Source organism: Artemia sp. Qi Xiang Cuo, chromosome 4 (assembly GCF_049724085.1).
Source record: "Artemia sp. Qi Xiang Cuo chromosome 4, ASM4972408v1, whole genome shotgun sequence".
Taxonomy (NCBI): domain Eukaryota; kingdom Metazoa; phylum Arthropoda; class Branchiopoda; order Anostraca; family Artemiidae; genus Artemia; species Artemia sp. Qi Xiang Cuo.
Genome location: NC_142797.1, coordinates 60,203,763 through 60,217,058, shown reverse-complemented (window position 1 = coordinate 60,217,058; position 13,296 = coordinate 60,203,763). Strand labels below are relative to the sequence as shown.

The window sequence follows — 13,296 nt, the reverse complement described above, 5'->3', positions numbered from 1 at the left end:
CTTTGGAGATTTAAATGGAAATGACCATAGCAGAAGCTTTGCGCCTGGGTGGGGATCAAAGAGGAGTCTAAGTAATTTGACCACAGGCGCTGGATTTCCAAGCATTATTTAAAAAACTATCAGAAATTAAATAAAAAAAAACAAGTTTTTTCAACTGAAAGTAAGAAACAACATTAGAACTTAAAACGAACAGAAATTATAACGTATGTGAGGGGGTTCTCCCCCAAGTCAATACCTCACTCTCTACGCTACAGTTTTTTTTAGTTCTTTCAAAAGAGCTATCTATTCAAATTAAACAGCCTTTGTGATTCAGGGGTTTGTGAATCAAAATAACTTTTAACATAAAGAGCGTGGTATTGACTAAGGGGAGAACACCATCATATACGTAATAACATATACGTAATAAAAAAAACAATAAAAAAAACAAGCGATATGGCTCAATAGTAATCGAAACTTTTAAAACGGAATTTTGATGTCAATAAATGCATCAAAAGAATGTGTTTATAATGCTGATTCTAAATATATAAATTTTATTAAGTTTAGCCTAGTATTACTCATCAAAGGCGATGAGCCTGAGAAAATTTACCCGATTTTTTAAAGAGGGGGGAAACATCCCCTACAAGTGAAAGACTTTTAATGAAAATCACACCGTCAGATTCAGCGTATCAGAAAACCCTATTACACAGGTTTCAAGCTCATATCTGCAAAAATCTGCAACTTTGTATTTTTTGCCAGAAGAAAAATATACAAATATAGAAGTTAGTTACGTAAGTTAATTTGTAAATTACGTCATAAACAAATTTAGAGACATCCATTTAGCAAAAGAAAAGTAAAATTTTTATGCAAATTCTGTTTACTTGTTCAACGACAGTGAGCCAAAATAAAAGCTGCATTAACTAAAAAACGATCAGAAATTAAATATAAAAAAATAATTTTTTTAAACTGAAAGTAAGGAGCGACATTAAAACTTAAAACAAACAGAAATTATTCCGTATATGAAAGGGGCTGTCCCCTCCTCCACGCCTCGCTCTTTACGCTAAAGGCTTACTCTGTCACACCACATTATTTTTTTATACAATAAAAAACTTTAGAGTAAAGAGCGAGGCGTTGAGGAGGGGACAGCCCCTTTCATATACGGAATAATTTCTGTTTGTTTTAAGTTTTAATGTCGCTCTTTACTTTCAGTTTAAAAAACTTGTTTTTTTTTATTTAATTACACTTAAAACAGATGAGCTTTTCATTTTTTACCTAAGAAAATAGCTGGTACTTCATTTTTCTTCATAGCAAATAAACTATTAAGTGTTTTTTGTGTCATTGTAATTGAAGGGTTCTCATGTGAAGTGTTCATCATGTATTTTTCAATTTGATAAATTTACTCCTTTTAGATACAGTTTATAATTTGACTGTTATTAGGTATTTATCAGTTTATAACTTGGATAAAAAATGAATGTTATCCAAAAGAGCAGCCAAAAGCAATAAAAAAGCAGCGGTTCAGCCTTAGCCTACATGACATATATTCTATAAAGAAGCCAAAAAAACTTTAAAATGCATTTTTTTAAAATTATAATTAAAAACCACTTTTTAATACAAGAAGGCTAGGCTTCTTAGGAATCCAAAAGAGCAAAAAAAAAAAAAAAACAATAGAAAAAAAATTCGCCCAATTAAACTTTTCTAAATTTGGAAAAAAAGATATATGCAAAGGACATAATGAAAAAATTAATCTTCTAATTTAAAATTTATATGCAAAGTTTTTACACAGATAACTGACGAATTTTGTGATACGGTGTTTTGAAGTTTTATATGCAGTAATGCTCAATGAAAAAAACTACTAATTTTGATAATTATATATGTTAAGAATACATAGCTAATAGATACTTCAACTACTCGTATTATGCAAGGGTTCTGAAACGCCACAGCCATTTCGTTTCTACCAGATTTCTACTTCTCTTGATGAATAACAAAGAAGACCAGTTTCCAGCCAGCAACTTGTGAATTTTTGAACTCATGAATAGGCTCGAATCTGTTGTAAATTGAAGATGTGATTTGAGAAAGACTGATGAAAACATTAATGTTTGCAGTCAACATTGATTGCACCGGCGGCGCGGCGTGGCGTACTGTTTTTTGCCCCACCGCCACCAGTCTTCCCTCATCGGCGTGGTGCCGGGGTCTAAAGACAACCAATTCATTATACTTATACATAAAAAATAATTATCATGAAACAACTTTAAAGTTTAGGTCATACTGACTAACCTTTGGCTTTAACAGGAAAAATTCGTCCCAAAAATTAGGATTTCCAGCAGAAGGATCTTCTCCCTGTGAACAGATATTTTTGTGATTATGTTTCAACTGTTGTATGATTATTTAGAATTAAAGAATCTAAGCATGCATTTAATAACACAGTAAAATAAGCAATAGAAGACTTTACTCTAGCTTAATCTTAAAATACTGACCAATTTTCTAATCTCAAGCCTATACTACAAGTACAGTACAAATAGAGAATGAGGCAGGGATCACCTTCCCATACCTTTTTTGGGGCTGTGGACCCGCCTCTGAGTTTCATTCATGAAAAACACAAACTACTTAAGTTCATGAAAAGCCAGTGTCCTCAATGAAAGGAAGAAGCAGGGTTAGTAACTTGGAAAAACCATTCTAAACTGTAATTTATAAAGTAGATCCATACCCTAAATTTTTCATTCACCTAGCTTAACAACTTTCCAAGCTGACAAAAGGCACTAAAGTGTAGTTCTACCAAAAATATGCTCAAACATAAAAATCTTTCTTGTTTTACTTCCTCTGGAAGAATGTCAGCCTCAAAGATGTATTCAAGAACTAAACAAAGATAAGATTCTCATGAACTCTTAGTTGAAGAATAGAAAAAATCCAATACAGCTTTTTGCAGATCTGTTTTTTTACAGAACAAATTTAGTAAATATTTCCATTTGCTTAATAGCTATGTTCATGGGAATTCACACTTTAGCAGCCTTCAGCTAATTTAAAAAGTTCTTGGGTTAGTTGAACAAAACCTATTAGGAATGAATTTATATTCAAATTAGGGCATGGGAAGATGAATTCAAGTTCTTAACTCTGCCAACTCCCTGCTTATGTGGCTTCAAAGATTATATAGACATACACTATACCTTTCTATCTTTAGACCTATTTTTCTGAGATTTTAGTCCTTGACAAAAGAATACTAGGATTTGAGACTGCGTCCAATCAGAATTGGTTTTTGCTCTAGCTTAATATTAAAATACTGACCAATTTTCTAATCTCAAGCCTATACTACAAGTACAGTACAAATAGAGAATGAGGCAGGGATCACCTTCCCATACCTTTATTTGGGCTGTGGATCCTCCTCTGAGTTTCATTCATGAAAAACACAAACTACTTAAGTTCATGAAAAGCCAGTGTCCTCAATGAAGGGAAGAAACAGGGTTGGGTACTTGGAAACAGCATTCTAAACTATAATTTACAAAGTAGATCCATACCCTAAATTTTTCATTCACCTAGCTTAACAACTTTCCAAGCTGACAAAAGGTGCTTAGGTGTAGTTCTACCAAAAATATGCTCAGACATAAATATACAATATTTCAGTCCATATGTAGCCAAAATTAATAATAATTTTTGAGCATATTTGCTGAACAGAATTCAGCAACAATAAATATTTGTCAATTTTATAATTGGTTCATGAATAAAGAAAGTAAATATTTTACACTCAAAAAAGCTTTTATGTCCTAAAGGAAGGTAAATTTTAAGATTTTTTTTATATTTAAACTAACTAATAATATAAAACTTAAACTTAAAATATTAATTTAAACTTAAGATAAAACTAATGGATAAACATTCTATTCAAAATGCTTCTCAATGTCCTTTCTAAGTATACTAATTGCTACCCTAGATTGGGATGGAGAGGGAGTATTTGTAGCTGTTTTGGCTTCAGGCAGCTAGGTGCTGTATGCCTAGTGAGTTGTAAGTAGTAGTAGTAGTAGTAGAATAAGATATGCTATGCTAAAGGTCTAGATCTGGGCCTCTTCAGAAGAAGACAAGCAAGAACAAAAAGAGACATATTTGTAGGCCTAGATTGCAAATTTAATGCTCATGTTTATAGTTTGGTTGCATTTTTGACAATCCATCCCCTGTCCTCTCTAATGGTCTCATATAGCCATATGCTAAATAAAGAAATTAACAAAAGAAAAAGATGGAGTTCTTGATAAAATTCTAGACAAGCTATTTTTTGCTATCTTAGAAGGGGGTTATGTTAGCACAATGAAACTTTCAGGGACAGATCTAAAGAATAAAGTATATCCTGGGAAGGTATTTTGAAGTACCCACCTCTACTACTTCCATCAATAGAGAGCACTGACTTTTGGTGACCTTTAAAAATCTTTGTGTTATCTTAATTCAAGCTTTGGAGCAAAATAAGCTCCAATGTTGGATTTGTTGGATTCCATTGTTGGACCTGTTACAAAAGTGAAATTTTGTAAAATATCTTAATTTGCACTTTGGGGCAAAATAAGGTTCAATATTGGATTTATTGGATTCCAATGTTGGATCTGTTACAAAAGTGAAATTTTGTAAAATATCTTAATTTGCACTTTGGGGCAAAATAAGGTTCAATATTGGATTTATTGGATTCCAATGTTGGATCTGTTACAAAACTGAAACTTTGTAAAATAGATCTTCTGCTTAAATGAAGTACAACAAGTGTTTTCAGCTTTACACCTTTGCTCAATCCCAATTTATAAAGTTTCATAGATCTGCAAATACATTTGCTAAATTCAGGAAAAAAACATTAATATGACTTAAATTTTTACTCAAATAACAGGAATTGCATTTTCAAAACTATAGCCAGAAAAAAAGGCTTACTTTTTGGTATGTTTCAATTATTATTATATATGTTTCAGTTAGTTTGGTATGATACCAAAAAGGCTTACTTTTTTGCATGTTTAAATTATTATTCCTAGATATGTTTCTGTTACTGTATGTTTATGTTATTTTGTCAACATTGTCACAGACTTTTTTATAATTGTTTATTGTGACAAGCTTGTTAAAACTTACTGTATTTTGGTACTAATAAATAAATAAAAAAGAAACTGAAAATTAAAGTAGGCCTATAGCCTAGCCTAATGTTGTTTTGTCAAAATTCCAACATGTCAAGCAAGCTACTTGTCAAGTTTCTAAAACATAGAAATAAAAAGAGGGTTAACATAATAGCTTGGTAATAGGCTAGCCTACCTTCCTGGAGTTTTTTTTCACCTTGTATTCATTACTGAAAGTTTTATTTTTCTAATCTAACCACTTTCCAAAAAGTGGTTTGTCCAGAATTTTACCAGAATTCTTACTTTATACTATGCAGCAGTTATCAATTAATTATATTTCCTTGTTTTTCCTATTTTTATGTTTTCAAATAGGCCTAGGCTAAGTTTTCAGCTTTACACTTTTGCTCAATCCCAATTTATAAAGTTTCATAGATCTGCAAATACATTTGCTAAATTCAGGAAAAAAACATTAATATGGCTTAAATTTTTACTCAAATAACAGGAATTGCATTTTCAAAACTATAGCCAGAAAAAAAGGCTTACTTTTTGGTATGTTGCAATTATTAGTATAGGCCTATATGTTTCAGTTAGTTTGGTATGATACCAAAAAGGCTTACTTTTTTGTATGTTTCAATTATTATTCCTAGATATGTTTCTGTTACTGTATGTTTATGTTATTTTGTCAACATTGTCACAGACTTTTTTATAATTGTTTAGTGTGACAAGCTTGTTAAAACTTACTGTATTTTGGTACTAATAAATAAATAAAAAAGAGGCCTAGGCTGAGTTTCATCAATTATGTTACTTTTTTTCTGTATAGCCTAAGGCTATTTGAGGTGAATTGTCAAAGATGGGAACCAAACTATTAAATAGGAGCATAAAAATAGTAACCAAAAATGTCTTTTTATTGTTCTAGAATATCTCCTCCTGAAGAGGCCCTATTCCAGACCTTTAACTAATTCATATACTAGTTTGTTTTTTTTTTCATTTTACAACAACCTTATGGAATGACCATTTGTAGATTTCACAAGTTCATACAGGCTACTAGGGAAACCAGAACAAGGCCTATTGCAACCTACCCATATATGATACCATAAGTAACTGAACTGTGGTTTATATAAAATCCACTAATGAAAAGTGGTGAACTTACTCTAAATATAGTTTCATAAATAGCAACAACTTTCTCCTTAAAGGCTTTTTTTATGGTACCACTTGAATGTCGCTTAGACATGTTTCAAAGATCCAAATTTAACGGGTAAAACCTCAGATCCCTACGTAGGCGTAAATAAAGTTTAGTTATAAAATTAGCGGAATTATAAACTCCACTTCATAAATATAAAAAATTATCCTTGAATTATCATTAAAATTTAAAATTGTCTTTTCTCAGTCTATCTTTTATATCTATCCTTACTTTTTTTTATGTATTACAATCGTACGAAATGTCTCATTCAAAAAGCATACATGAGGTTGAACAAAAATGATTTTAGCAACTGTTCCTGGAACTGCTACTTTGTTAGAAGAGTTAGATAGTAATATCCTAAAAAATATTGGCAAAATTTTATTTATGTCCTCTTTTAAATAAATCTCTGTAGCAATAAAATTTTGCTTCATTTTAGACTATTCAGAAATTTTCTATTCAATTGGTTTCCAGAGAAGCCTTTGTGTTTAGGGTATAATGCCCCCACTGCTTTGACAGTGCCATATCTGGAAAAATATTTTGATTAAGAATAGTGGCTCTCCAGAAGGAGACATACTAGAAGAAAAAGGGGCATTTTAGATTGCTAATGTTCCTATGGTTATGTTCATGTTCTTGACAATTTATCCCCTGTCCCCCTCCCCCCCCATTTAAACGTATTCAGACAATTCAGCTAGGGATTAATTAAAAACATAAGTAAAATTCTAGGCTACTTTTGACTAGGCTATCTTGGAAAGGGGTAGGGTTAGGAAAATCAAACTTTCAGGGATTGGTCTACAGGCTAAAGTATGGGTCAATATATACCAAATCATATTATTGAGTTAGGACTAAAGTGAATACACCATTCGATGCCTTTTTTTATGCTGTTTATAAATATAATAAGCATTTCTGTTGCAAATAAATTTCAGCCCCCCCCCCTATATCGGCAATACCTACCCAACCCCTAAATTGGCTGATATAGGGGGGGGGGGCTGAAATTCATTTCCAATAGAAATGCTTATTATATTCGTAAACAGCATAAAAAAAGGCATTGAATGGTGTATTCACTTTAGTCCTAACTCAATAATATGAATTGTTAGATATTGACCAAAGTATGTCCTGGGAAGGTAATTGAAGGGTAAAGTTCTATGAAATCATATTATTGAGTTAGGACTAAAGTGAATACACCATTTGATGCCTTTTTTATGCTTATTATGAATATAATAAGCATTTCTATCGGAAATGAATTTCAGCCCCCCCCATCTAGAAATGCTAAACCGAACCTAACCCTGACGTGACAGATATAGGGGGGGACTGAAATTCATTTCCAATAGAAATGCTTATTATATTTGTAATCAGCATAAAAAAAGGCATTGAATGGTGTATTTACTTTAGTCCTAACTCAATAATATGATTTTGTAGAACTTTACCATTTGAAGTACCTACCTCCACTCCTCCCTCTAGAGGGTCCTGACCTTTGATGACCTTTAAGAACCTGGGAGTTATATAAGTGATACCTTGCAAAATAGATTTTCTGCTTAAATGAAGTACAACAAAATGGTTTTCAGCTTCACAACTTTGCTTAATCACAATTTATAAGGTTTTAAAGATATTCAAATGCATTTCCTAAATTTTGGAAATAAACCATTGATATCCTATGGCTAAAAATTATGCTCAAATAACTGAAATTGCATTTTCAGAACTAAAGCCAGAGAAAAAGAAACTGATAACTGAAAATTAAGGAAAAATGTTGTTTTGTCAAAATTTCAATAGGTAATAGACCTGTCATGTAGACAAAATTCAGGACCTTCTAGAGGGAGAAAGAGGGGAGGTAGGTACTTCAAAATACCTTCCTGGGGCATGCTTTAGCCTGTAGACCCATCCCTGTGATATAAAACCCAGGTCACAACCTGTAAACAAAAATATATATAAGAAAAGAGAAACACTTAATACTAGAGAATGTGACATCCTCTTTCTTTCACAAAAAGGAACAATGTACTCCAAAGTTGTGTCTTGAGGGTGGCTTGACTTGGTGTCCACTTTTGGTTATTGGGACACACCATTGTTCTTTTGTGTCTCTAGCCTCTTGGATCTGGACAATGGTTGGTACATCTTCTGGGTCCATTGGTGGGACAGGACATTGTATTGGGTCAGGTGAGTTTGCTTGCTGCAGAGTGGCAGCAGAGGGATGTACAGGGGGCTGGCTTTCTTGTTTTTCTGCTCTTGTATCTGTTAGACTAGACAGAGTGGTATAGTCTTCAGTAGTCTCTTGTTAATGCCTCCTGTTGTGGCTGTATCTTTTCTTGCTTGGCGTTTCAATTGTATACAACCTTGGTTGCTCTGACTTCTTGATAATGGTTGCATTTTCCCAGGTACAATTTTTGACCAGGAGTCTCACAGACTGGTTGACTTGCAAGTCTTTTTGGGTTTTGGTGCAACTGTCATAATAGAATTTCTAGTTTGTCCTTTCTTTTTCTCTGGAGCACTGGAATTCTGTGTAGGGGATGATTCTTTGTCTCAGGTGCTTGATGGTGCATGGTAGGGTAGACCTCAGATTCCTACTCATAAGAAGCTGAGCTAGAGATACCAGGCTGTCTATCAGCCTATTCTTATATTCAAGCAAGCCAAGCAACAATTCTTCTTTTGACTTGTGAGTTTTCTTAATCAGAGCTTTTACAATTCCTGCAGCTCATTTGCGAGGCTGTTTGACTGTGGATGGGATGGGCTAGAAGTCAGTATCTTTATGCCCAAGTCCTCTCCAAATTTCTTAAATGTTTTGCCACTAAATTGGGGTCCATTATCTGGCATCATAAAGCATGGAATGCCATGTCTTGCAAAGTGGTACTTCAGGCAATCTATTACATGGACAGATAGTGCAGTTAGGTCCAGATAGTCGATTTCAATGAATCTACTGTAGTAGTTGACTGTTACCATGTGAAACTTGTTGTTCTTGTAGAAGAGGTCGCCTCCCATGTGTTCCCACGGGTAGGTAGGGATCTCCTGCTGCAGAAGTGGCTCTTTTTTGGGGTTGGATCTTCGGTAGGTACAGCAAGCGTCACATTTTTGATGAATTCCTCAACAGAACAGTTCATGCCATGCTTTAAAACTATTGAGCAGGCTCTTTGCTTTGTTTTATCCATGCCAAGGTGTGAGGCATGGGGATGGGTCAAGATCAATTTCTGCATCATTCATGGTATGACCAACCAATCATCTTTCATTATGATGTCTTCTGCCACAGTTAGTTGGTCTCTGACAAACCAGAATTTGGCTGCTGCAGCTGGAACCTGGCTCCTGGCCAGGTTTTTTCAATGTATTCCCATACGTTGGTAAGCTCTGGATCAACGTAGGTTTCTTGTTTTAACTGTGAAAGCTTCTCACAGCTGATCAGAAGTAATCTCATCACTGAGTGGATGTAGCATTCAAGGTTGGTCTGCATTTCTTGGTCTTCTGTATTGATCTGTAAGTGGGTTAGAGCATCAGCTAGGGGAATGTCTTTGCCTGGTTGGAATTTGATGTTTTAGTTGTATGGCTGGATCTGGAGGAGCATCTTTTGTAACCTTGGAGATAATTTGCTGATGGGTCTGTATAGGAGTGTTTCTAGGGGCTTGTGATTGGTGAAGATGGTAAATGGACATCCATACAGGTATTGATGGAAATGGTGACAGCCAAACACTATTGCATAGAGCTCCTTTTGAATTTGGGAGTATTTCTTCTTGGTATCATTCAGTGATTTAGATGCAATGGATACTACTGAGGACTTCTGAAGCAGCACCTCTCCCATACCAGACATCAAAGCATCAACTTGCACCTTGATGGACTGTTCAGCAGAATCAAAGAATGCCACATTTTGGCAAATGGAATCTTTAGTCTTATGGAGAGTGGTTTCATGTGTTGCCATCCACTCAAACAGTTCTTGTTTGCCAAGCGTTCAAAGAGGCTTGTTCAGGCTGGATAGGCTGGGTATGTAGCAAGACAGATAATTCATCATACCTAGGAGCATTTGTAGCTGCTCTTGACTAGTTGGGGAGGGCATTTCTTGGATGGCTTGGACCTTGTTTTGGTTGGGGTGTATTCCTTTGTCAGACAATATGTGACTAAAGTAAGAGATAGCAGTGGCCTTTAAGATGCACTTGTCTTTATTGAATTTAACACCTTTTTCTCTGGCTCAAATGAGGGTGTTCTGAGGTTTTTGCAGTGCTCAGCATCAGATGTTCCAGATTCAATCATACCATCTACAATGACTGAAAATCTTTTGAGTGATTCAAAAGCCTCTTCCATCCACCTCTGAAACTCATCTTGTGCTGAGATTAGACCAAAAGGCATTCTTTTGAACTTATAACAGCCATAGGATGTGTTGAATGTGGTGAGTTTGGCTTATTTGGCTTCAAGGCACAGCAACCAGTACCCATGCCTTGCATCAAACTTTGAGAATGATGTAGCACCAGCATGTTTCTGCACAGCTTCTTTGAATGTGAGCATGAGGTGGGGAGGTTGTTTTATGGGCTTCTTTAAATCATGGGGGTCAATACACAATCAAAGTGTACTATCCACTTTTGAACCACTACTGCAGAGTTTATCCACTCCATGGGCTTGATCACTTTTTCTATAATTCCCAGCATTTTCATTCTACCAAGTTCCTTTTTGAGCTGCGATTGGATTGCTAGGGGTATCTGCTTTACGGGCTAGATAGAGAGATGTGCTTCTTCTTTTAGCTGTATTTTGCATTCTCCTTCTAGCTTTCCAACCCCTTCAAACAGATCATCAAATTCTTCAAACAGTTCGCTGAATTTGTCTTGTTTGTCTTGCACAGTGAGGATCAACTTGATTAGATTCATCTTTTGGCTTGCAACAAATCCAAGTATTGGTGTGGGCACTGTCTTGACAACATAGAAGTCTATGGATTGTTCTTTACTAGGCCTACCCTTGCAGGAGCATTGGATCTGAATTGTTCCCAGTATTGGAATCTTTTGTCCACATAAACTTGTAAGGATGTGGTTTGTGGGTTGAATCTTGGTAGCTGGTGTGAGTTTTGCTGCATGCTGTTGAGTGATAATGCTTGCTTGAGCTCCAGTGTTGATTTTTAAAGCGCACATGGAGCTGGTTCTGGAGATACACAGTAGTGTATGGCTGATTGTCACTGTTATTCATCTTTTTTTCATGGATGAACAGTTCATCATCGCCTCTGTTGTTGCCTTGGGATTTGATGTTGTTTATGCTTTTTGTAGCACTCCGACAAACACGGGCAAAGTGGTTGAATTTCCCACATTTGCTGCAAACTTTGCCTTTTGCCGGGCAATTATGACTTGGGCTTTATTCGTCCCCACAAAAATAGCACTCTGAATTTAAAGGCCTTAACTGCATCTGCCCGTTAGGACGTCTTGAGTTTCTCATGATGGCATCGATTTCTTGCTTTATTGGTATGCTGTAATCAGCGGGTTCTGCCAACATTGTTTTAAGTTGTGCCTGGGTCTCTATATGCACATGCTATTTGTACCAATTCAGATAAGGTAAGGTCTGGTCCTGAGTGCAGAAGATTTTCTTGTATTTTTTCAGATTTAGTTCCAAAGATAAGTTATCTTGCACCATTTCATCACTGATTGTCACTGGGTATGCACAGTCACACACCAGGATCTTAACTGAGACACATACTGTTCAATTGTGTCTCCGTCCAACTGGTCATGCTTGTGAAAGACATAGCAAGAAAAGATAGCATTTGCCTTTGGATTAAAATGTTCATCAAACTTTGTCAGGTAGGTTTTGATTTTGTCTTTTTCTGCTTCTGCAAGTGTCCAAGTACTGAAAATGTCTCTTCCCTTCTCCCCTAGCCAGATGAGGAGATAAGCACATTATACTTTTTCATTTTTTTCCACTCAAAGGACCATTGAACATCAGTTGGGCATGGTTTTTGAAGCTTGACCATGCTTCCTTGAGATTGGGAGCATCCCAATTCTCCTCAGGACAGGGAGTTCCAGCATCCATCATGACACCATGCAATCCCTTTGAAGCCAGGTATTAAGTTGGGAAATTTAATATAAAACCCAGGTCACAATCTGTAAAAAAACACATGTAAGAAAAGAGAAACACTTAATACTAGAGAATGTGACACTAGGTAAGCATTTGTGGTCACCAATTGAAGATTTCACCAAGGACAGTTAAGGTTAGTTGGATAGGCAGCTCATGTAGTACTAACACACAACCTAAGATTACAAGGGTTGCTACCCTACAATGCCATGTAAAATTGACAAGAGTTACTTGTTAACCTTTGATAGCACCTGATAACCTGAAGTACCTAATTTCATTATGTTTTTGAGTGGTTATTGTTTTACCCTAGTATTTGCATTATAGAACAAACAGTGAATATCTTTACCCTTAGTTTTTGAAATCATTTTGACTAACACATTGATGGGTGAACATTTTTGCTACATATGGTAGATTGTATCCAGAGGTAGAGGGCTACTCAACATGCAATTCTTATGACTATGAAAATACTTTTGGGTAATGACAGCACATTTTAACTTGTATTGTGTTTTAGCATTGCATCACTTATGTAGTCTAGGTAATTCTAGAGGCTTGTATCTCAATTAGAGAATAAAGACTTTGAAGGCATGTTTGGCAGAACTTTTTTGATGACTTTCTTTGAGTTGTCCCTTGACAGAGGTATTGGTTGACAGCTGGACAATTTCAAGGAGTGTATATTCTAAGGTCAACTTATGAGAAATGATGACACCCTGTTCTATACATTTTCAAGAAAGATATGGTAGTTTTAGGCAATCCAGATGGGCTTCCTTGTCTTCTGTGATACTAAATAAATTTGAAAGCATGCCAAGAAGGGTTTGCATTATCATCAAAGGAAAAGCTCTAGTCAATTTAATCCAAATATTTAGATAAGGCTGTGCACATCAGTTAAATATTGTAGTTCATGCGTTGTTTTTGGTTTCAATTGATGTTTCACAGTAGAGAGATTTATAACATGATCACTTTTTCCAGGTGGTAGTGACTGTGGATTTATAACCAGCACTCCAGGGTCTGACATAATTGATCAGTTAAGGAGGGGCTGATCTTGATCCTTATTTGTTCTGGGTTGTT

At 35.3% G+C, this 13,296-nt stretch overlaps 2 protein-coding genes across 3 annotated transcripts in view; one reads left to right on the top strand and one right to left on the bottom strand.

Moving 5' to 3' along the window:
• The window catches only part of LOC148953291 (armadillo-like helical domain-containing protein 3), a 62,056-nt gene extending 55,773 nt beyond the window's left edge, over positions 1 to 6,283 (bottom strand). Inside the window, exons 1-2 of the mRNA XM_089088467.1 lie at positions 6,187 to 6,283; positions 2,251 to 2,313 (exon numbers count right to left, since the gene is read on the bottom strand). Coding sequence (XP_088944593.1) covers positions 2,251 to 2,313; positions 6,187 to 6,267 — 144 coding nt within the window. The 5' untranslated portion in view covers positions 6,268 to 6,283. The remainder of the gene's footprint in view (positions 1 to 2,250; positions 2,314 to 6,186) is intronic.
• Positions 6,284 to 6,486: 203 nt separating this feature from the next.
• Positions 6,487 to 13,296, top strand: part of LSm1 (U6 snRNA-associated Sm-like protein LSm1) — a 58,898-nt gene continuing 52,088 nt past the window's right edge. Inside the window, exon 1 of one of the 2 annotated variants that reach the window (XM_089088465.1) lies at positions 6,487 to 6,565. In XM_089088465.1, the coding sequence (XP_088944591.1) occupies positions 6,514 to 6,565 (52 nt within the window). In that variant the 5' untranslated portion in view covers positions 6,487 to 6,513. The remainder of the gene's footprint in view (positions 6,566 to 13,296) is intronic. The other variant, XM_089088466.1, reaches the window with a different exon arrangement.